Raw genomic sequence first — 22,192 nt, 5'->3', positions numbered from 1 at the left:
CCGAGCGGGTCTCGCGTCCGCCGCGGTGCCCGGCGCTTAACCTCGGCGCGGGGGCTGCAGCGGGAACGGGGCCGAAGGGTGCGCGTTCCGCATCCCCCGCTGCTGTACCGGGCTGCGGCACGGCGAGCCGTGCCTCCTGGGCGTGCCGTGCCGTGCCACGCCGGGCCGGGCCGGGCAGGCCGATCCGCGCCGCCGGCGGCACATGGGCAGGAGGGCGGAGCCGCGGGCTGACATCAGCGTGCCTCGCTCGCCGCCAGCGGCCGCTCCGCTCGCCCTCCCCGCTGCCCGCCCGGCGCAGAGGTGAGTGCGGCCGAGGGGCTGCGGCTCCGAGTCCCGCCGTGGGGCTCAGCTCGGCGGACGGAGGGAGCGGCCCGGGGTCCGCGGGGCCTCCGCCGCTGTCGGTGCCGGAGGCGGGCGCCGGGTTGAGGCGGTGGGGCCGGGGCGGCGTGGCGGGGCGGTGCGGGGCCGGGGGTTGTGCGCGCACAGGCGTGGTTGGGTAGAGGGGAACGGGACTGCTGGTAGCTGCCAGAGCGCGAGCTTTGCAAACGCTTCGTGGAGGTGAATGACTTCTTCCGGCCCGGGAGAAATCGGGCAGGGAGATATTAAAAGAGAAAACATCCTGGCCGGAGCCACGCGGGCCCGCAGGGACGAGCAGCGGGCGGCTCTGCTGCTTCAGTGCCCCTGGGGGTTCCTATAAGGAAATAGGGTCGGATGCGCTGCGCTCCGTCTGCTCCGTGTGGCTGTGCCGCACAGTGACAGCTGTGACGGAGTTGGAGGGGTGACTTTGGAGCAGGGCTGCCCCACAGGCGGGGTGGTCCGGCTCGGTCTGTCCCGTCAGTGGGATAGCCCCGGAGTGGGGACAGCTGCGGGCAGAGCATCGAGAGCCCCACAGCACCAGCCCAGCGCTGCGGGTAGAAGTGGTGCGTTAGGAAAGTGCATCCCGGAGAGTGAAACCAGAGACAGCGAGAGGGGGACGCCGCTCCTCCGGTATCAGTGTTCCTGCAGGTTGAGGAGATGGAGGGCTAACAAGATTGAGCTGCTTAAAACACTTTAGATTTTAAATCAGGCTTACGTTTCTCCTCTTTTAAAATCCCATTTGCTATAAAACAAATGTACGGTAATGCAGGATCCAATACTCAGTGCGCGGATTCGATTTCCTCCATAATTGTGGAGCAGAAAATGTTGGTGACTCAACAAGTCTTTGTTTAAAAAGAAAACGCAGCAAGCCCCAGGAAAACACGCTTCTTGAAAGCAAAATTTGTGTTTGCTTTGCTTTTTACTTTTGCTTTTGTTTGGTTTGCTTTTTATTACTAGGAGCTTTGCTTTGGCTGCGACCTTGCAGCGCTACACCCATAAATGAAAGCAGCTTTAGATTCAGGGGAAACACATTTTTTCCGGTGGTGGAAGAAGTGGGGCAGTGGAGGAGCTCAGAGATGTGAAGGATGGCTGTGAGATGTTACATTATGGAATTGAAGCCCACAGTTTGTTACCCAGATGTTTACCATTGCTGATTACAATCAGGTTTCCTGTCAGTGTCACAACAGAGGACAGATTTCCAAACTTTAAGTTACTGCTTCTCCGTAGGGTCATTTCCCCTGCAGTGGGCTGCAGGGTGCTTCCCATCTTCTTCTTCTTCCATCTAAGTGGAATGTAGCTTAATTGAATGGGTAAAATGTTTGGAAATCAGTGATGTGGGAGCCAACATCTCATCTCAAAAGCCCTTGGGTACTCCAGAGCCCAAATCAGTGGAAGATTTTTAAAAATTTGGCCAAGGTTTCAGGAATTCCTGAGCTCCTTCCACCTTTTTCCAGGTTCTTAGACTTCTAGCAAGTCTGAAGTCTGGATCTGCTAACACTTGCATTTCAGTTTAGTTCATGGAATCACAGAATGGTTTGAGTTGGAAGGATCATGAATCTCCAACCCCCTCATCACAGGCAGGGCCTCCAACCTCCCCATGTAATACTAGACCAGACTGCTCAGGGCCCCATCTCACCTGGCCTTGAACACCTCCAGGGACAGGGCATCTACAACCTCTCTGGGCAGCCTGTTCCAGCACCTCACCACTTTCATAGTGAAGAACTTATCCTTGATATCCAACTTAAATCTTCCTTCCTTCCACTTAAAACCATTTCCCCTTGTCCTGCTACTGTCTACTCCTGTAAAGAGTTGACTCCCCTTCTGTTTATAGGCTCCCTTTAGATACTGGAAGGCTGCAGTGAGGTCACCCTCCAGCCTTTTCTCCAGGCTGAACAAGCCCAGCTGCCTGAGCCTTTCTTCATAGAAGAAGTGTTCCAGTCCCCTGATCATCTTTGTGTCTTTCCTCTGGACCCTCTCCAACAGCTCCCTGGCTTTCTTGTGTTGGAGGCCCCAGACCTGGATGCAGTACTCCAGATGTGGCCTCACTAGGGCGGAGTAGAGAGGGACAATCACCTCTGCAGTCTTTGCAAAAAATGTCCTAAGAGTTCCCCACAGACCATGGTCTGCCAATATGGGTCTGTAGATAATGCACCCGCAGCGGTGCGCTGATACCAACCACTGGCCATCACTAACAGGTACCTGCTTGAGTTAGGCAGCGTCGATGAGCTCCTTACTGAAGGGATGGGAGGCAGCTGGGGCCCTGTGCACACCGTGCATGCCTGGACCAGGTTTCTCTTGTGCTGCAGAACTCACCAGGCGTTTGTTGTGTGCTGCTGCCTTAACCGGAGGCGTTTCCTCCCCACATACCTCTGTGCCCATTGCAGCTGCTCGGTAGAGAGGTGTGTCCGTGCCATAGCGTGGATGTGCCTGAAGGGCACAATGTGTTCAGGCAAAGCAAAGGCTGCACTCACGAGGCAGCATGATCTCTGTAGGCACCACCCTTCGTGCTCCTTTCCCTGTGAAGCCGCTTGCCCTCTTCTCTTGCTTTTCCTTCAGCTCTTCCCAGGTCAGTAACACCGCTTCCTCCTTCCTGTTGGCCTCAGCACCCACCTGAAGGAGTGAGGGAAAATAAATGGAGATGTAAAACAGCTTACTGAAACTGCATAGGCAGCACTGATTCACAGAAGGATTTTAGCACTTCAGTGTCCCTAAAGAAAAAGCACCAAGGGATGACAGGTGAGACCCCACTTGCTTCTCCTGCCGTAGCACAGGACAGGCTGTGCTCCCACAGCAGCAAGCTGACACGGGCCTCATGCTGGAAGTGTTCTCTCCCCTCCACCCCAAACCATCCCCTGGGCCACCCTCTGCCCCACACGGCCCTGTGCATCCTCTGAGTTGCTGCAAGAGGCAAAACCAGAGGGCATGCTGATCTTGGAGGCCCTTCTAACAGGCAGCAGCAGCCAACCCAAATATTTTCATGTGCAGGCAGTGCAATTCCTCTGCATTCTTTCTGGAAAGAGGTTTTTGAACAGCAGGATCTGGCAGCTCCCTGGGGGGCTGCTGGGCTCAGGGCTCACCCTGCTGCTCTGCTGCAGGAAAGGGAAAGCTCAGAAGTGAGTGAGTCGCTGTGAGGTAGTTAGCATGGTAAGAGCAGCAAGCAAACAGAGATCCCAGAAGAAAGGAATAGAAGCCATGCAGGATTCAGCTATAGCACTTAAAGTTGTTGTCACCTGTCCCTTGATGATAAGTTGGAGAAATAACCTTCTTATTCAGAGTCACATCTCTCAGATAAAGTTGTGTCTGCTGTGAGCATCAGCACTGCTCACCAATACCTCATGGTGCTTCAGGCTTGTGCTCCCCATGGCCTTAGGGTGAGAACTCTAGGCTTCCCAAACCTCACATTCCCAGCTTATGAAGTTCCGTCCCAATCCAGGTCCCTGTCAGGCTTCTCCACACTGTATCAATTTGGCAGGCACTAGCAGAATGGTCTCTTGGTACACCAAAAGTTTGTTTCCCAGTTTGATCAAGCCCCAGCCAATACTGTGAATGGGTGATTTTTCTGCCCAGCATCAGTATTGCCTGTTTAACCTCACCAGGTGCCCACAGGCTGGTGCATTTCTATAGGAAAACTGTGGCCAAAATGTCTGGGTTGACATGGGAAAAAGCAGAGCATGGAAAATTCTGGGAAAGCCTCCGCTGTTTTGAAACATGTTTTTGAGTTCTGGTCACGGTGAAGAACATCCTGTGGTCAGGAACATGCCTTTGGCTTCCAAACCCAACATGCTCAGTATTTATCAATGATTAAACTGGAGGGGGTATGTAGGTATGTAGCAGGGGGGGGGGGAGGGGAGGCTGGCAGCCTCGTTGTCATCAGCAAGCAGTGGTGCAGGGAGCGATGTGCTTGCTTTGTGGGTGACATAGGGGAAATGTTTGAGGGAGGGGCTCCTTAAAGACTGGGACAAATTGGAGGAGAGGTCAGAAAGAGCAGAACATGCGCTGCGTCCCATGTGTTTGGACTGAATGACCGCATGGGCAGCGGGTGAGGGACCGGCCAGGCAGCACAGGGATGGGGTTAGGGGCACAGCACAGCAAGTCAACAGTGCTGTGTGGTTGTGCAAAAGCAAACAGCGTGTTGGGAGGTAGGAACAGGGAGAGGGATGATGGTGAAGCACAGTGCGATGGTGGGGGAATGCTGCAGCACTGGGACCCCTCAGCAGCTCTGTTCCCACCGTGTGGCTGGGGACAGCCTCAGCACCCAGCAGTGCTGCCCCAGCAGTCGGGGACCTGGGGTTGCCTCAGGGCTCTGCTGTTGGCATTTCCTCATTCTCACAGCCTGGCTGGCATCCTGGGGGAGGTTTGCGACATCGCTGTTCTGGCTGAAGCAGTACAGACGGTTAGTTTATTGTTTTTGCTGGTTCCTGGTTTGCACTGCTGGGAAGTTAGCTCTGTCTGCTTTGGAAAAGGAAAAATGGAAAGAGGTAGCAAGCCTGTTTTCCCCTTCTTCCCTCATCTGTGAGCTGTCCTCAGGGCAGACGTGTTATTTGCAGTCAGCCTGGACGAGACGGGGAGAACTCCTGAAGTGTGAGCAGAGCTGAGATTGACTGGCTTTGGATAAGCCCTTTTCTTACTTAAATCTGTACCAATCTCAGCAGGTACTTGGTACTGGCAGTGCTCTTTGGAGGGCCTCTCTGGGTACGGCAGAGACTTATGTGCTTTATTTCCCCTGGAAACAAAACAGCTGTAGCCAAGACATGAGTATTTCTATGCACAGCAAGACCTGAACAGAGACTTCAGGTGCTGAATGCATCTCTCCAGCTGCGACTTCTTGGTGTATCAACTCCATGGAGAGCACCAGGCTCTGCAGACAGGAGCTGCAGGTCTTCAGCATGGTGGTCAGCAAGGGAAGTGCCAAGGTCCCTGCGTTCAGATAGATGGCCTGGGGGCAGAGATCACCCCCATCCCTAGAATATTTGGGGGGGACCATACTCCATAGCATACAGGAACTGTCTTGGTGCAGACAGTGGGACATTCCCCTCATTCCATCCTGGTGCCCATCAGGGGATGCAGATAATCTTACCTTTATCTCAGATAACTCCCAACACCGAAACTGAAGCCCTGATGTGTAAGGACATGCACCGCAACTACTCAAGACTCAGTTGTGGTCAGTCTAACCAAAACCTGACCCCAGGGGAAGACAGAAGTGGTTATTCGAGCCAAGGTGCTGCCTTCTAAGTCTGTATATGAGCTGAGTCCAGAGATGAGGTTTTGGACAAACAGGAGCCAGTTTCGTTGTGCTGTGCAGCACCATGGCAAGGAGGTCCTTATGAGATTGCTGCCATGTTCTTCAGCGCAATTTGACTCAGATATACTTAAGAAACTTCTGTTACTGGAGCTATTACAAAACCAACTTGTCTTTTAGTGATAGGACAAGGGGGAATGGTTTTAAAGTAAAACGGGGGAAGTTTAGGTTAGATATTAAGGAGAAGTTTTTTTCACTCAGAGGCACTGGAACAGTTTGTCCAAGGAGGCTGTGGATGCCCCATCTCTGGAGGCATTCAAAGCCAGGCTGGATGAAGTTCTGGGCAGCCTGGTCTGGTGGTTAGAGACCCTGCACATAGCAGGGGGGCTGAACTAGATAATCATTGTGGACCTTTTTAACCCAGGCCATTCTATGATTCTATGATTTTATCTGATAAACCTGAATACTAAGGCAGGGAAATGGATCTTGATTATTTTTCTTTTGGTCCAGAACTGAAGCAGAGCACATGCCTTGCCCCTGTAGGAGCAGCCTTGTTCAGGGTTTACATGTCAAGCGCTGACTGTGGGTTGCAGGAACCACGAGGCTGTAGTCCCCTGCCCAGAATAACCGACAGGGTCCTGTAAAGATGGTCTCGTTGTTAAACAAGTGGTCAGGGATATCTGGGTCTTCCCAGGCAAACTTGCTGGAGCCCCGTTATCGCTGGTATCTCAGTCCCCATGTCTGTGGAAGGAGGATAACAATGGCACCAGCTTCCCAGATAATGCAGTGGGGCATTATCTGAGTGCAGATTGACAGTGCAGGGAGTGCAGCCACACCTGGAGGGGCTCCTGCAGCAGCTCAGCCCAGAACGGCCGTCCTGCTGGAAAGCACTCTGAAAGCTGTGTTTGCCTGGCACCCAGCCTAAGCTATCAGCCTGCCAAGCCTCAGGTGCAAAACATGTAGAGTTATCCCTGCTTTTCTTCTGCAGAGCCCTCCCACCCTCTGCCTGTGCCGCAGAGATTTGACTGCTTCGGTTCACCCAGCTTTTGTCTGTCTGATCCCATTCTGCCTTCTGTCCTGTTTTGGTGCCTGGTGGAGTGGAGCTCCTGATGTTGCTCGCTGCCATTGTACTGCAAATAATACAGCCACTGAGATGCAATAGCTGAACCACACACAACACTCTGGATGTGGGCACAGCGTTCCCCATGCAGTGATATAAGGGTGTCATTAACCATCAATCTGTAGGGCAGTTTCACATTGCACTTGGTATTTAATTATGGAACTGCTGCCCGGTTAGGATTGAAGCTAGTTTACTTCCACTGATCTGGGCTTTAAATCATCATGCAGCTTCCTTGCTAAGGCACCACTCTCCTTGAACTTTGTGTGATGTAACTCAGCAGGGGTACAGTTTCCTTGACAGAGAAGATCAATAAATGAGGTTTATCTGAGACTGCAGTGCTCAGGCTGTGTCTGGCCTCTGCAGCCTTCCCCGTGCTAGTGGCTGCTTTGCCTCAGGGTGACACGGCAGTAGCATGGCTGGTGGGGCCATGGGGAACAAGTAAATGCCCTGTTCCCGGAGATAACCAAGTTGAGGCTGGTTGGGGCTCTGAGCACTCTGATGGAGCTGTAGGTGTCCTTGCTTATTGCAGGAGGGTTGGACCAGATGGTCTTTAAGGGTGTCTTCCAATGCAAAAGATTCCACGATTCTATGCAGTCCTGTCACCTTGAGCATTGCTTCCTGCTCCAGTGGCCAGGCACCAGAGAGATCTCTTTATTGTAGGACAACATTTCATGCATGCAGGTTGCTGAAAAGCAGAGGGTTGTGTAGGCAGGAGAGGTGGTTAAGCTAAACAATAGTGTGAGCCCCAGAACAAATAGTTGTGGGCATGAATACACCTAGGTGGAGCAAGGAGGTTTCTTAAAAGTAAAGCAGTGAGTTTTCGATAAAGTGCGTGATAAGCAGGGGCCAAAAAAGAAAACCCAACATCTCTTCAGACAGAGCTGGAGTACTGCAGGGTTTTGCAGCCTGGCTCTTCATCCTGGCTGGGATGAGGGCACAAGGCTTGGCGTGGACCTGAGCTCCACCTCTGGGCTCGCTGCTCACTTCAGGAAATTCCAAGTGATCTCATCTCCAGCCTCACCTATGTGTTTCTGTTCTGTGTTCAGTTTATGTGTTTACAGTGCTATACTCACATTGTTTTGCAGCGACTGAGATCTGTATGGCCTATACCTAATGCAGGGGTGTGTGCACGGGTAGCAGCCTTGATTAGACCACTGACACAGGTGCAGAACAAAGTCAGCCTTTGGGCACACAAGCCCTTCCACAGGTCTGGAGCAGAAGCAGAAACCTTCAGGGTGAAATCTGAGTAGTTCTCTCTTACCAAGCCCATGAGAGGAAGCTGCATGATATGAGTTACAGCTCATTAAAGTGTACTCATAGCACTTCTTATGCCCTTATGCAGCACTTGGCACGTGCCAGTAGTGAGTTTTGGTGCTCAGGCACTTTGCATGAGGATTGCAAATTGCTTGCAATAAAGCTTGGCTGTCCTAAACAGTTATCACACCCAAGCTTGATCTTCTCTTTGTCTTTCCCAAATCACTTATGAGCATGTTGGAAAAACACAGATCTGTGGGGAAACCCCAGGACAACCCGTTCCCATTATGAAAATTACTTATTCTTACCCTTTGTTTCTCACTGGTAACTATTCATGCAGAAGTGCCCTTCCCTTTTGCACCATTATTGCTCCAATCCCAGAAAAGCACTGGATAAAGACCATTTCCAAAAGCCTATGATAAACAAAGCCCAGTGACCAGGTCACCTTGTCCGAGTGGTCATCCTCACTTTGAAAGAACTGTGCCAGCTATACAGCAAGACTGTACTCTGCCAGAATCAACCTCTCTCTTTCACAAATGTCTCAAGAGTCTGTTAATTCTGATCTTTATTACCATTTCTATCAGTGTGCCCAAATCAAAAGTCAGGTGTCCTGGTGTGCGAGCTCCCTGGGCCACCTCCTGAGCCCTTTAAAAGTCTGGTGTCCCTTTGGCCATCTGCATTTTTTAAGCAGGTTTGAGCTGTAGGTGACACATCATGGGAACAGTCTGGCAGTTCCCTGATTGAGCTTCTCCAGACCTCCAGGCTCAGCTGGTGTGATGCTGTTCATTTTATTGATTTGCTTAAAGCCTCTTTGTGGCCTCAATATCTAATCTGCTATGGAGAGCAGAGTGTTACAGGGCAAAATTCATTAATGTTTGTAAAGCTCATCAAGATCATTCATGAGTAAATCCCATCATATTGTAATACTTTTTTTTTTTTTTTTTAAATGTCACAAGAAAGTTCTCCTTGTTCATTGAAGAAATGAAACAAATAGACCCAAATATTGGAAAAGGCAAAGGCCACAGCTCTCTTCATTTACCACTTGGAGCTTTCATTCCACCTCAGACTCCCTGCTTTGATGCTGCTCCCACAAATCAAAAAAAACCCCCGGCTCTCTCAGTTGTGTGCCCAGAGATCCCCATGGACACCAGGGCTTTTCAAAAGATCTGCCCTGGTCCTATAGGGCTTCAGGAGCTCCCGATGCTGGTGGCTGTGAGGACTGCTTTGGCTTTGCAGCGTGAGATGCAAGTAAGAACAGCAGAGGATGGCTGAGTGCAGGTGTTTGATCACCCAAACCGGGGAAACTTGTCCCTAAAACCACTTCTGTGTTGATGTCTTGTCCCCCTCCAACGGTAGCTGGATGTTACTACGCTCATGCTGGTGGGTTTAGTAGATGGGTCTGGGCTACAGGGATCCAGCGCTGTACATCTACAGTTAGGCATCAGGGAATTCCCTCCTTCCCAAAACCTCATGCACTTCTATTCATGCGGCGTAAGTGGCATTTTCCCCATGACTGCAGATGTGGTCTGAGTTTCTGCGAGAACTTTGCAATGAACTTGCATTTCCCCTTGTTTTTCCTGCCAGGATGCCTGGAGGAGACATGGCCAAGCCCCTCCTTGGCCACAGGAGCACAGAGGGTGACCCCAGCGTGGTGCCTGCAGCTGGCCGCACCATTGGCGTGCTGGGGAGCGGGGACTTTGCACGCTCGTTGGCCATCCGTCTGGTGTGCTCTGGCTTCAAGGTGGTGGTGGGCAGCCGCAACCCAAAGCGCAAAGCCTGTCTCTTCCCTTCTGCAGCAGAGGTCACCTTCCAGGCTGAGGCGGTGAAGAAGACGGATGTCATTTTTGTGGCGGTTTTTAGGGAACATTACTCCACGCTCTGTGACCTGGCTGATGTGCTGGCGGGCAAGATCCTGGTGGATGTCAGTAACAACACTGAAATCAACCACCACAAAGAATCCAACGCTGAATACTTGGCCTCTCTGTTCCCCGCCTGCACTGTGGTCAAGGGCTTTAATGTGGTTTCTGCGTGGACGCTGCAGTCTGGTGCCAGGGATGGCAATAAGCAGGTACTGCTTTCTTCTGATACGTGCCACATCCCAGCTATTTCAGCAGCTGAGGTCTGACATCAGTAAATGGCCTTAGGGGCATCAGTACTGGTTTTGGCATCCAGAAACCATCACACAGCTTGCACATTTCTTTGATCAGAAAAGAAATACACTGCTTACTCCATACCTTGTAGTCCTTGGAGTCACTGTGTAAGTGAAAAACATCATTTAATTGTCTCTCTATCTAAACACTGCCAGTAAAGCAAACTGGTGGTACGCATAAGAAAGAAAACCTGTCCAGGAGAGAGATCTTTGGCAACCACAGTAAAGCCCCATCAGAAAGTCTGCCAAAACACATGATGCTCCATGATAATGTAGGCTTCCTTTAGTGTAGCATCCCTCCTGCCACGCTTGTTCCCACCACTTGATCTCTTTGCCCAATATGTATCTTTCCATTTGTTGCAGGTTCTGATCTGCTCCAATAGCCAAGAAGCCAAGCGTACTGTTGCAGAAATTGCTCAGATCATGGGCTTCACCCCTGTGGACATGGGCTGCATGTCCTCAGCCTGTGAGATTGAGAATATTCCCCTGCGCCTTTTGCCAGCGTGGAAAATCCCCATCCTTTTGGCTCTGGGGCTCTTTCTTTGCTTTTTCACTTACAACCTGGTGCGGCAGGTCATCCACCCTTACATCAGGGAGCAGAAGAATAAGTTTTATAAGATCCCTGTCGAGGTGGTCAACACTACGCTGCCATGCGTGGCCTACGTCATGCTGTCTCTGGTCTACCTCCCTGGTGTGCTGGCAGCCTGCTCGCAGCTCTACTACGGCACCAAATACAGGCGCTTTCCAGACTGGCTTGACCAGTGGTTGCAGCACAGAAAGCAGATCGGCCTCCTCAGCTTCTTCTGTGCAGCCCTGCACGCTGTGTACAGCCTGTGCCTGCCCATGCGCCGCTCCCACCGCTACCAGCTGATTGAGACGGCCGTCAAGCAGGTAATGTTGGCACCCTTCGGTTGGCACCTGTAATGATCTTGCAGGCACATTCAGAAGTTGGGTAAGAGGGCTTCATGGCCTTTGCGTTTGCTTTCCAAAGGATTTGTTTACGTAGGAGTGTGTCCTCATCACAGCGCACCTCCAGTGCTGTAACAAAATAATGCTGAGGGATTAGGGCATAGTCTAGGGGAACAAGGAAACGGGAAAGTACCCTACTGCCCTATCGAGGCTTTCAGCAGTGTTTATCCAGCGATTACATCCCGAGATTGCTACACCTTCAGGCAATTCAGCTCAGCAGTGCCATGGAAGAATGTGATTCTGCCATTCTTTGTCCCTGGCTTCTTGCTGCTCTTCCCTTCCTCCTCCTGGGATGGTGCAAGAAGCTCTGTGCAGCCCAGAGGTGAACCAGATCAAGGACTTGCCCCCAAACCTGTCTGCTTTCTGTGATGGGATGTTTCCCAAGTGCTTCTCACTGCAGCCACCCAAACACTTTGTCCAAGCACAGAGGCATGGAGGCAGCTGGGAGCAGGACAACTGGTTTTGGAAGCAGTGCCTGCTCAAAACATCCATCAGATGTTTCAGTTCCAGCCTGGCACAGCCCCTTTTCAATTGCTACAGTCACATTAATCTCGGGCAAGCATCCTGTGTCCATTTCCCCTCTACCTCCTGTTTTCTAGCAACATCTTTGTTTAGTAAATTAAGCCCATTTAATGGGCTAAAGAAGATGGTTCTAAATGTTGTTCTCTGCCATGAAGCATAAAACCCATCTTCCTTTCCATTAGCATGAACAATTTCCCCCACTAAATGCACTTAAAATGAAAGTTATTAGGAGACTACTGCATATTCAAGCATCTGTATTTGTTTTCATGGCTTTAAACTGACTTCTCATTCCAATTATCTTTCCAAATGCAACTCTGGGGCTTGCTGCTGTGGTTACAGGCTATGGGAGCTGTGAGCATCGAGCAGTTCTTCCCAGCAGGCTGCAGATCTGATCCAGCTGGGACAAGTGGCAGTGGCACCTCCCACAGGCAGAGGCCAGTGGCACCAGGAACCAGTGCTCATCCAGGAAATCTTCCAAAACCAAAGCGAATACACATAAAATTCAATTCCTCTATTCCTACATGCTCCGTTTTAACAAAACTTCATTGTCATGCCAGGCTATGGAAAAGAAGATGAATATCTGGGTAGAGGAGGAAGTCTGGAGGATGGAGATTTATATCTCTGTTGGAATAATTGCCCTGGGCTTGCTGTCGTTACTTGCCATCACCTCACTTCCATCCATCGCAAACTCTCTCAACTGGAGGGAATTCAGTTTCATCCAGGTAAGGTTGACATGTGACAATGCCAGAGAGTAGTTCTGCAGTCAGCTGGTGTTACAGGCACTCTGCCACTCACCATAGAGGACATCTCAGGGCAGTGGGACAGTGGTGCTACCACGGAGTCATGCAGGACTCACGTGCTCTGCTGTGTCTCAGGGAAAGGAAAATGTAATGCATCATGTGCATCCATGTGGGGCTTAGTGGCAAGCTTTGCATGAATGAGTTTTTAATGTGCTGGTGGAATTTCTTTCTCACCCTACTTTTAACAGTGTTTGCTAAAGATCATGAGAAGAACTAGCATGGGTTTGCCTGTGTGATGCCCCCTGCAAAATTCTCTGGGATTTTTCCTCCTCACATTGCGCCCATGAGCAGTGCTGCATTCACTCCTGAAGTCATACAAGGTAGAAAGCTTTGCAGACATTTAGAGAGGACAGGGTTATTCCCTTCTGTGTGAGAATTGCTAAGTCAGGGCCTGAACCAATGATTGAGCACCTGGTGAAGGGATGCAGCCAGCCCTGGGAGCACAGGTGAATTGCTTCCACCTTCCTAAGCCTCATTTAAGGGCTGGCTGCCACAAAGTAAGGGTCTCTACTTGGAGATCTCTCCTTTTGGAGTATTTGGTAAGTGCTGATCCTTGGGATAGGTGAGCAATTTTTTTTTCTTTAACTGGATTGTGACCATCACCTTTTTTTGAGTAATTTAGATTGGTTATCTACTATCATTTTTCCCCATGCCTTCTGTATTGTGAAGATGCTGGGGGGAGTTTGCAGCAGGCTGCAGATGGTAGATGGATAACCCATGGGGACAGCCAGTGCAGGACGCAGATCTGAATGATCAGTGAAGGGCGTGTCTTCTAAAAAATAGGTTAGAAGTGTCTGGATAGCTTTTCTTTCTCTCAGGTTTCCCAGTGGTTTAGGAGCCCTTCTTCCCACTTGGAGGGATGTCCAGGTTAATGAGGCCAGATCTCTACAGTGACCCATGTAGGGATCCCAAACCCTCAACCCAAGGGCTGCCACTCTCAGTGATACATACAGAGCAAGAATTCAGGCTAACAGGGACAGCAAGGAAAAAACTTCAAGTAGTCTCTGCACTTCAGAGCTCATTTTAAAACCTAATTCCCTGAAAGACACTCACCTGTCATATCACATAATCCTGAAACCCATCATTAACTGTGCTTCCTACACGGCTGCAGCTTAGCTTGCAGCAGGCTCCCAGTGATGCTGCAGTGCCACCCAGCACGCACAAACCCCACAGGCCCCCCACACCTCCTCTGCAGATCCACTCTGCACACTCAGAGGTTGGAGTATGCAGAGTTAGGGCATGCAAAGGTGGATATCCATCATTCATTCTCCCTTGCTGAAGCTCTTCAGCTGCACATAAATAATTCAATATTCATTAGAGCAGGAGTTTGAATCCTGCTCTCCCACAGGTGCCCTGATCTCCAACTACTAAGTCAGTTCATCTCTCTTTCTCCTCTCTTGCTGTGAGCTGTTGAGTAATTATTTACAATGCATAAAGAAGCCTCACCTGGAGAGCCTGACCTCAAGAGATTGTCCCTTGGGGAGAAGGGAGATCTTGCTTTAAATCTCTTTCTTAACAGACAGCAGGAGCAAATTAATTCTCAGCATCACATTTCAGGGGAGCACTGCAGCCACTGGGACATTGGATAAACTCCTGTCCTGGCTTAGGCATTTAATATCAGGAATCTGAGATGAAGGGAAATAATTCCTTATAGCTTGGAATGAGGCTCTGAAAATTCCCTGCATCTCCCTCAGCCTCTCTAAGCAGCTCTCCTGGTGGGTGCTGCTGTTCTGTTACGCAATATGTATGGTATCTTCTACCAGCACACATTCCACAACTGTCTCTTCTGCCCTTTGCCATCTTTCCCTGGGTCTTTCCAATGATATGTCAGCTCTGGCTGACCAGTACGTGATGCTCTGCTCCAAAATAGCTCCTGGCTGCCCCAGGCAGTCACTGGTTGGCTTAGGGCATGGAAAAATCACTCCTACCTATTTCTGTGGATGTAGGGAGAGGCATTGCAGCACAGCACCAGCTTCCCTGCTGATGACATGCAGGAGATGTATGAGTGGCAATGTGCCTGAGGAGAAGACTAGAGGCTCTTGTCATGTTAGCTTCCAGGTTGGGCATTGCTTGTTTGGTTTTTAATGAGGAATTTTTTTAGATTATTTTTTTCAGTAAGTTGGTGATGCCAACTTGAGGAAATGAGTAGCAGATATATCTGCTGTTCCCAGGTGCTAGAGGGTAACATTCACATACAGCAACTCAACTCTCCCTAAATTAATGCACAGTGACACTGTAATGTAAATACAAGGGGTGAAGAACAAGGCTGTACTCCCAAGCCCTGGGGATGTCCAACACTTGAACCTATTACGGTGCGTGAGAGGTATTGTGGCTAGTTGTGAAAAAGAAAAGATCTGGAAAATACAAAGCACAGCAGTCCCTGTTGAGTATCTCCCCATAGCTGCAGCCATTTGCTGCCATTTCTATTGAGGTGGCTGCTGTGTTTGAGAGGGGTTGCACTTATTTGAGTGAGTGCTGGGGCTTGCTAAAAGCCAGGAACCACTCTGATCCACTCCTTACCTGGATTTTCCCACACCTCACACTTTCCAGCAACACTGTGGGTGCCTCTCAGCACCACGGGGTACTGCCGTTATCTTAAAATACACATCTGTTGCTTAACAGGCCAAAAATCACACTTGGGTTGTTGCTAAAGATTTAGAATAAAAAGTCTTTTAGTAACTCCTGCACATACATGATTTTCAGCTAGCAAATACACCTGAGTTGAATGTACAGTTTCTCTCCATATCCAGTTTTGACTAATAGAAAATATACAGGATCTAGGCACTAGGAACAATTCAGATGCAATTCAACTTACGAGACAGATTTTTAATGTTCCCCAGTGACTTACAAATCAAATCTAATTGGTGGAGAAGTGAAAATGCATATGATTCCCTTCATCTCTCCACCCTGAAAAATCCTCTTGGAATTTGAAGGTTGGGTTGACCTGATTTCCTTCTTAGCTCACATACTGCAGGATGCAAAGAATCCGTCATCAGGTACCTGTAGCCCTCCTGATGATGAAGTGAGAGCCAGCTTCCACACAGCTAACAACTCTACAGGACTAATGGCAGCAGAAGTCAGAAACCTGTGTGTCAGGAAGGTGCCTTTTGCCTTGGATGCTGCACAAGCATTTATAAATGAACCACTTGTGACAGAGTCACCTTCACTGATGCATTGCAGCACATCTCCTGGATGCTGAAGAGAGGTGGGAGAGAGAAAAATCAATCTAGAATGGGCAGTGCAAGCTAAACCTGCATTAGAAAGATCCCATCTTCATAGAGCCATCTCTCAGGCGGCTTTACCACCTTATTTTGGCAGCAGCCCCGCATTCCCCATGCTGTGACAATGTAAAAGCCCTGCTGGCCCCAAGGAGCCCTGGTTTGTGTCACTGTTCTGCTCTGAGGAGCTGCCAGCACTGTGTCCAGTTGCCATCTGCTCACCTGCACATTTATTGCTAATTAGCTCTTTGTTCTGTGTGCCCTGCTGCTGCGCACAAAGGTGGGTCGCTGCACAGCTCTGGTGTTTGGTCGTCTTTTGTCCTACTAATTTCCACTTCTGCTTTTCCCTGGTGCCAGCAGCAGTTGAGAGAGAAACTGTAGAGGAACAAACTAATTATCTCCAGCTCTGACACCTCTGCCATCCATGGAGCCCCATCTGGACTGTACCTGAAGGCACCTTGCATCCAATGCCAAAAGGACCTGCTGCCCTCAGCCATCACTCCACCTTTTCCCTAGCCCTGCCTTACAGCTGTGCTCTGTAGATCAGCCTCCTGCTGACACCTCTGGCCTCCTCCCATTTAGGGATGTTCTGCCTGTTAGAGGGGAGCTAAGATTTGATGGGTGAGCCATGGGTTGGTGCCCACTGCTATCTCCTTCAGCTGCGTGGTGTATCCCAGCAAACACCTTCATTTTCCAAGTGAAGCAAATTTTGACCCCATCTGGGCTTGCTTTGGGCTGAGGCATCAGATATGGCTTTCAGGTAGATGTGAGCTTCAGCTGATGGGGCTGTTGCTGGCTCTGGGAATGACCTTGAGCGGTGCTGGTGCAGCACAGAGAGAAGAGCTCTCTAACTTGGCAGGGCTTATGGACACCCACATGATGGCTGGAGAGGTGCTGTAAAAGTGAAGTGCATAGATATGGGGCATACTTCAGAGATCTTTTGTTGTCTGCCCAGTCCAGTCAGCTGCTTCAGTAATTCACTCTGAAGGATAGAGGAGCCTTGATCTAGTTTGTTGTTTATGATACAGTACACATTAAAAACTTATCTGGGTTTTAAAATAGTTTGTCAGCCATCAAAACCAGGAGGAGATGTTCTGAAGGAAGTAGTTGTCCAGCTGACAATGTGGATGATAATGTAGTACATCCATGCTGTTCTTTGAAAATACAGCTGGTGGCCCTTTAGGATGGCTCGTGCCTGGGATGATTTCAGAGCCGCTACCTCTGAGGTAGATAGGAAATCACCAGCAAGGGGACTGTAGTTTAAAATCCCCCTTGAGAACAATCCTCAGCATTCTTGGAATATTCAGGCAAAATGTTGTCTCTATAGATCCTTGGGAGCCACAGTCTCAGCTGAATATGGGGCACGTTCTGGTCTGCAGAGCAAGGCTACATCCTCGCTGCCTCCCTCAATGGACAAAGGGCTCCTGACTCCCCATTTCAAGGACTTAGTCCATCATATAGCCTCATCTTGGCACACTGCAGTTTTCCTGTAGGTGACAGCTAGTTTCCAGTTGCATTTTATTCTATCAGAGAGACACAGGAATATTCACTGTTTTCTCTGTGCTGCATATTCTTACAGGGGAAAAGGGCATGAGGTCCTCTGTTAACTGCTCTGTGTTTCTCTTCCTTTTAGTCTACCCTGGGATTTATTGCCTTGGTCACCAGCACCCTGCACACCCTCACATATGGCTGGTCAAGGGCCTTTGATGAGAACCAATACAAGTTCTACCTGCCTCCCACCTACACGCTCACACTGCTTGTCCCATGTACAGTGATCCTAGCAAAAGTTGCCTTCAGTTTGCCCTGCATTCAACACAGACTCCAGCGAATCAGAAGAGGCTGGGAGAAGGGGAGGTACGTCAAGTTTGTCCTGCCCAGTGCAACAGGGGAGTATTCGAGTGGGGAGACCTCTAGCAACGTATGATGGAACCCCAGGAGTGACAGAGGATTTCAAAGCACTATCAACATTTCTATAAAGGTGTTCCTTTTTCTTAAATATATGTATGTTTTGGTATAATTATATTGTGGGTAAATAATAAAATCTGGTGACTTTAGGAAATGGACTACTATGAAACTAGTTTAGGCAGTGGTATTTAAATTATATTGCTGGTTTGCTAGGACAAATATTGCCTTAAAAATCGCCGTGAAAGCTGAGCTAGCAACACTAATATACAGGGAAAAGTGATGGATTCTGTCACTGGGGATGCTAGTTGGCAAATCTACAGCAGTACTTCTCTGTTGCTTCCTTATCTACTCTCATGAATGTCAATATTTTTATTCTTTTTTTTTTTTTAAATATGAAGAAGCACAGATTTTCTGGGCTTTTTGATGGCAAAGACAACCTAAGCAGTGAGCTTTAGAAACACAACTTGTTCCTGGCTTTGATCTCTTTAATGGAGTAGCCACATAAGCAGAACAATATCCCTGTTATGTAGTGTCTACACATTTTAGTAAAGGTATCCAAACCTGACAGCAAATCCAAGTATCTGCTTTCTCAAATACAGAGGGCAGATCTGGTGCTGTAGGCTCTACCTGGTGCACGTTTATAAGCTGCAGAAATAAACCACCTTTGCTACCAGTGAGGAAGCATTTGAAGAGAGGAATGTCCCTAACATCCACACTCCCCATCTTCACTGCTGTCTCTGAGACAACTGCTGCTGCTGTATGTTCTCTGTTTTACTAAATCCATTTCAGGCAGTATTTGATGGAAATAGAGTGAAGAAGAAAAATGTGCCACTTGACAAAATTTCACAAAGAAAACCAAAGCCCTACATCAAATAATAGTTTGGAGCTCTTAGAAATCATTGTCATCTGAACATGCGTGCTTAGACAACAAAACAGCACCTCTAAAACTACTGGCTTCACCAGCAGTGATAAAGTCTTTGAGCTATCTTGCAAAGAGACTGGTGAGTCTTGATCACAGCATGAGAATACAGGAATTGCACATGTGGGGCACTGTCCTGCACTGCCTTGCACTTAAAAAGTCACTTACTAGCCTGCAAAGCATGTATCAAATGCTTCTGACTTCACACACGCTTTGGATGAGGTTCAGGGCAAGAATTCTGCTCTACTTTCTTTGCTACCTTTCACTTTCTGTTCCTTCAAGCTCTTGCTCTTTATCAGAATAATTATTTAGGTTTTGGAGATCCAAGTCATCCATATAGAGAATGGACAGCCATTTGCAAAAGCTCACTTGAAAGCAAGCAATTGAGATGAGACAAAGACGACTACCTCAGCAAGACCAGACACAAGGATGTGAGTGGGATAGCCTAATTTCCTTGCAGTTAAGTAAAAGGCACCACTCAGCATTCCGCTTTGCTTTGAAAAACATGTCATCAAATGAGCTGTTCTTTGTGGGACCAAAAAGCACCTTTTAAAAGACCAGTTAATACAAATGGGAAAACATGGATCAACTTTGGTGCACGTAAGCCCTTCTATGAGCCAATACCGCTCTTGTAAACTGGATGATTTGTAGGAAGAGGAACTTCAGAATTCCGTTTAGCCTTAAATGACAATAGTGAGTAATACTCTGCAAGTACTGCTCGAGCTGCCAGTAATGATAGCGAGGGATTTTTGGGTTTTGCATAAGGCTTACAGTAAAGTCTCCAACCACCACCTCCTTTCACTAAGCAAAAGGAAATCAACATGAGGGAAATGCCAAGTTTGCATAATCAACTGATTGTTGGTTTTTTTTTTGGCAAAACAGGGAAGGGACACTGTGAAAGTGTCCCTTTCAGAAAGCTGCTGTTATTCAGGTTTCCCCATCCACCTCTGCAACCTCACCCAGATCAGCACCTCATCGAATCACTCACCAAGCAGATTGATTGTGCAGCACTATTTAGTTGTGGATGAATGGTAGGCTAAGTTTCCACATGGATTTGATGCACTTCCACATGAGTACAATTTCACCCACTCCAACATAACTCATGCTTGAGGGAAAATGGGATTCAGCAAGCTGCTGTTTCATCATCAAGCAAAGTCAACATAAAAGCACAAGTATGCACAGTTTACAATAAAGTATTCCAATTTTTTTTTTATTATTTTTTTTTTTTAAGCTAAGCTTTTCACATCCTTAGGACAGGCAAGACAACTGCCTGTTGGCCAAACATAGAACAGGAAGGAATAAGCATTACACAGGCTTGCAGGCTTTGTATTCAAGGGGGAAGGTGTGGTTTCATTGTGGGATGCTTCAAGGTTAAAGACTCACCATTTTGCCCAGCAGAACAAGGGTTGCACTTTAGCTTTATATACAGAACTTTCACACCCATGTGTCCTTCCTAGTGATGGCAAAGGGGCAATTTTCACAAGCAGAAGTAGTGCGGGGCACTGGATACACTCGTGAAGCAGCACAGTTCTTTCCAGTTTGATGCCAACCTGTGACAGATGAGCCAGCTCAACATCCCCACAGCTCCACAGCATCTATAAAAAGATCCATCACACTGCTCCAGGTAATGCCTGTGCCAGCATACTGGCCAGCCAGTCCCTGTATCTTTTGAAGACTGAAACCAAAGCCTCTAAACACAGAACTGCATCTCAGATGGCGCCCTCTGTACACATCTGGTCTCTAAAACCTTTGACATGAGAGTTTGGATCATTTATTCTGATTCCAGAATACTGAAAAGTAATTTGAGGTGGTTTTGAATGCTCATTTCCCTACACAATTTTGGGGAGAGGGGATTCAGTGTGGTTAGCTTAAAATTTCTCAATGAATTGTTTTTATACTTAGAAATTCTCTGCATATATGCACACACACAAACGTATATATTATTGCAGAGTATGTAGCTGGATTGTAAATTCTTATATTATTATTTTCTGTATTGCCAACAGTGTGCCTCTTTGATTTGTAAGAACCAATGAAGAGCTGTAAGGCCAGTTTTACTGACCTCTATAGTTACATAAAAGATATTCTGAACATGTCTATAAAACTGAACTCATTTGGATATTTTCACGCCCTCCAACTAAACAACACTATTATTTCAATGGCAGAGAGTAATGGGAGTATGTGCAATGTAACAACCCACAGATAAAACACACCAGCAGGTAGGTTCTTGCTATCAAGCTAAGTGAAGATGATCCTTGCTGTGACCCAGCATGCCAAGGTCTGTATTACAGAGCTGCTATGCACATGGGAAGCCACAAGTGCATACAGACACAAGACTAGAGGTATTACACAGCAATTGCAGCACTGGAACAAAAATAGCTTCCTTCGGTAAACTAAAAGTGCTGTTGATAAAGAGTTCAAGGAAGAGGGAGATCCCAATGAGGTTTATGGGACTGGAATGAAAAAAAGGAGTTTTAACACTATCATTTTGTTCTCCGTTTCTTAAATCACTTCCTCACAGAAGTGGGACACCAGATCAACCAACTTCTGGATCTGCAGCATTGCATTTTAATGAGCTAATTTGTAAGTTGATTTTAATGAGTTCATTTAAATTCCTGTGCAAAGCTTAACCTCTGCAGGTACAGTTCCCTCACTCCTTCTGGTTTATAATGCAAGGCTTTTAACAGTGCAATTGGTTTCTTGCTCTTCAGGGATTTACTTACAAAGTGATATATCAAACTCCAGCTAAATCTTTAGAGAAATGCAGCTGCTTCAGCACCTCTGTACGATGTATTTCCTCCAGGATCTCCAAGATGGCTGGCATCTCTGTGTGAGCTGCTATGAGCAGCGGCAAAAGACTGGTAAATCCCTGAGCTCAAAATGACCTGCACTGAGCTAGTGGGATCTGCAGACGGTGCTTCACCTTTCAGATTTGTTAGAAGGCGGCAATTTTCTTTCACCTGTTTACGGTACCTTAATAAGAAGCATCAGTTTTTGAGAATTTCTGCACAGGCAGTCAGGCCCACTCTAAAGCTGAGCGGGCAGTGCACAGCAGGAAGGTGCCATCTGTGACAAGAGACAGCTCTTGTTGGCAGAGCGTGCAAAGGAGTTTCTTATTCAAAGCCTAAAAATAACTTGTGTACAGCCAGGCAGAAGGATCACATAATACAAGCCACAGTATTAGAGGAATCTTTCAAATACTTGAAGTGGAACTACAGCCATTCGCCTAGAAAGATAATCTGCTTTAGATTTAGAAACCTCAGCAGTGGGAGATCTACCACAGCTGCTGTTCAGCTGGTTAGTTATTCTTGTTATCTGTTTCCTGTACGTGATCTGCAATTAGCTAGCTTCAGCTGCTGGTGCTGCATGCCAGCCTGCTGGCTTACAAAGCTATCCACAACCAGAAGGCTGCTTTTACATAGCTGTCTCAAAAACAAAGATACTGTGTGAGATTCAAGCCTGCTTTCTGGAAGACCAGGTTCCTTCCATTTGGGGATAGGGAAACATGGAGAAATTGCCATAAAACTGTTAGGACATGAGGCTGCCACTTCTAGATTGCTGCTTTGACTCTAAAAGCAACAGATGTGCTCCAGTTGGGTGGATGCCAAATGCATGCACAGAGCCAAAGGTGTGACCTCAAAGTCCTGTCTAAAACAGATTGTTGCCATACCTTCCACTTAAATCACCTCGATCCATAAAAGAAAAGAGGCTTCCCAAACTGGCCCTAAAGATTATGTTTGAAG

The 22,192-nt window shown here is 48.1% G+C and overlaps 1 protein-coding gene across 1 annotated transcript; it reads left to right on the top strand.

Annotated features, from left to right (window-relative positions):
- The first annotated feature begins 142 nt into the window (after positions 1 to 142).
- STEAP3 (STEAP3 metalloreductase) lies at positions 143 to 20,553 on the top strand. Its single transcript, XM_085228820.1, has 5 exons — positions 143 to 300; positions 9,555 to 10,038; positions 10,483 to 11,010; positions 12,168 to 12,332; positions 17,262 to 20,553. Exons 1-5 carry the CDS (start codon positions 203 to 205, stop codon positions 17,550 to 17,552), a joined length of 1,566 nt encoding a protein of 521 aa, XP_085084946.1. The 5' UTR covers positions 143 to 202; the 3' UTR covers positions 17,553 to 20,553.
- The last annotated feature ends 1,639 nt before the right edge of the window (positions 20,554 to 22,192 follow it).

The sequence above is a fragment of the Meleagris gallopavo genome, chromosome 7 (genome assembly GCF_905368555.1).
Source record: "Meleagris gallopavo chromosome 7, MGAL_WU_HG_1.1, whole genome shotgun sequence".
Classification (NCBI taxonomy): domain Eukaryota; kingdom Metazoa; phylum Chordata; class Aves; order Galliformes; family Phasianidae; genus Meleagris; species Meleagris gallopavo.
The sequence above is the reverse complement of the archived record's forward strand: the minus strand, read 5'-3'. Positions and strand labels throughout refer to the sequence as shown.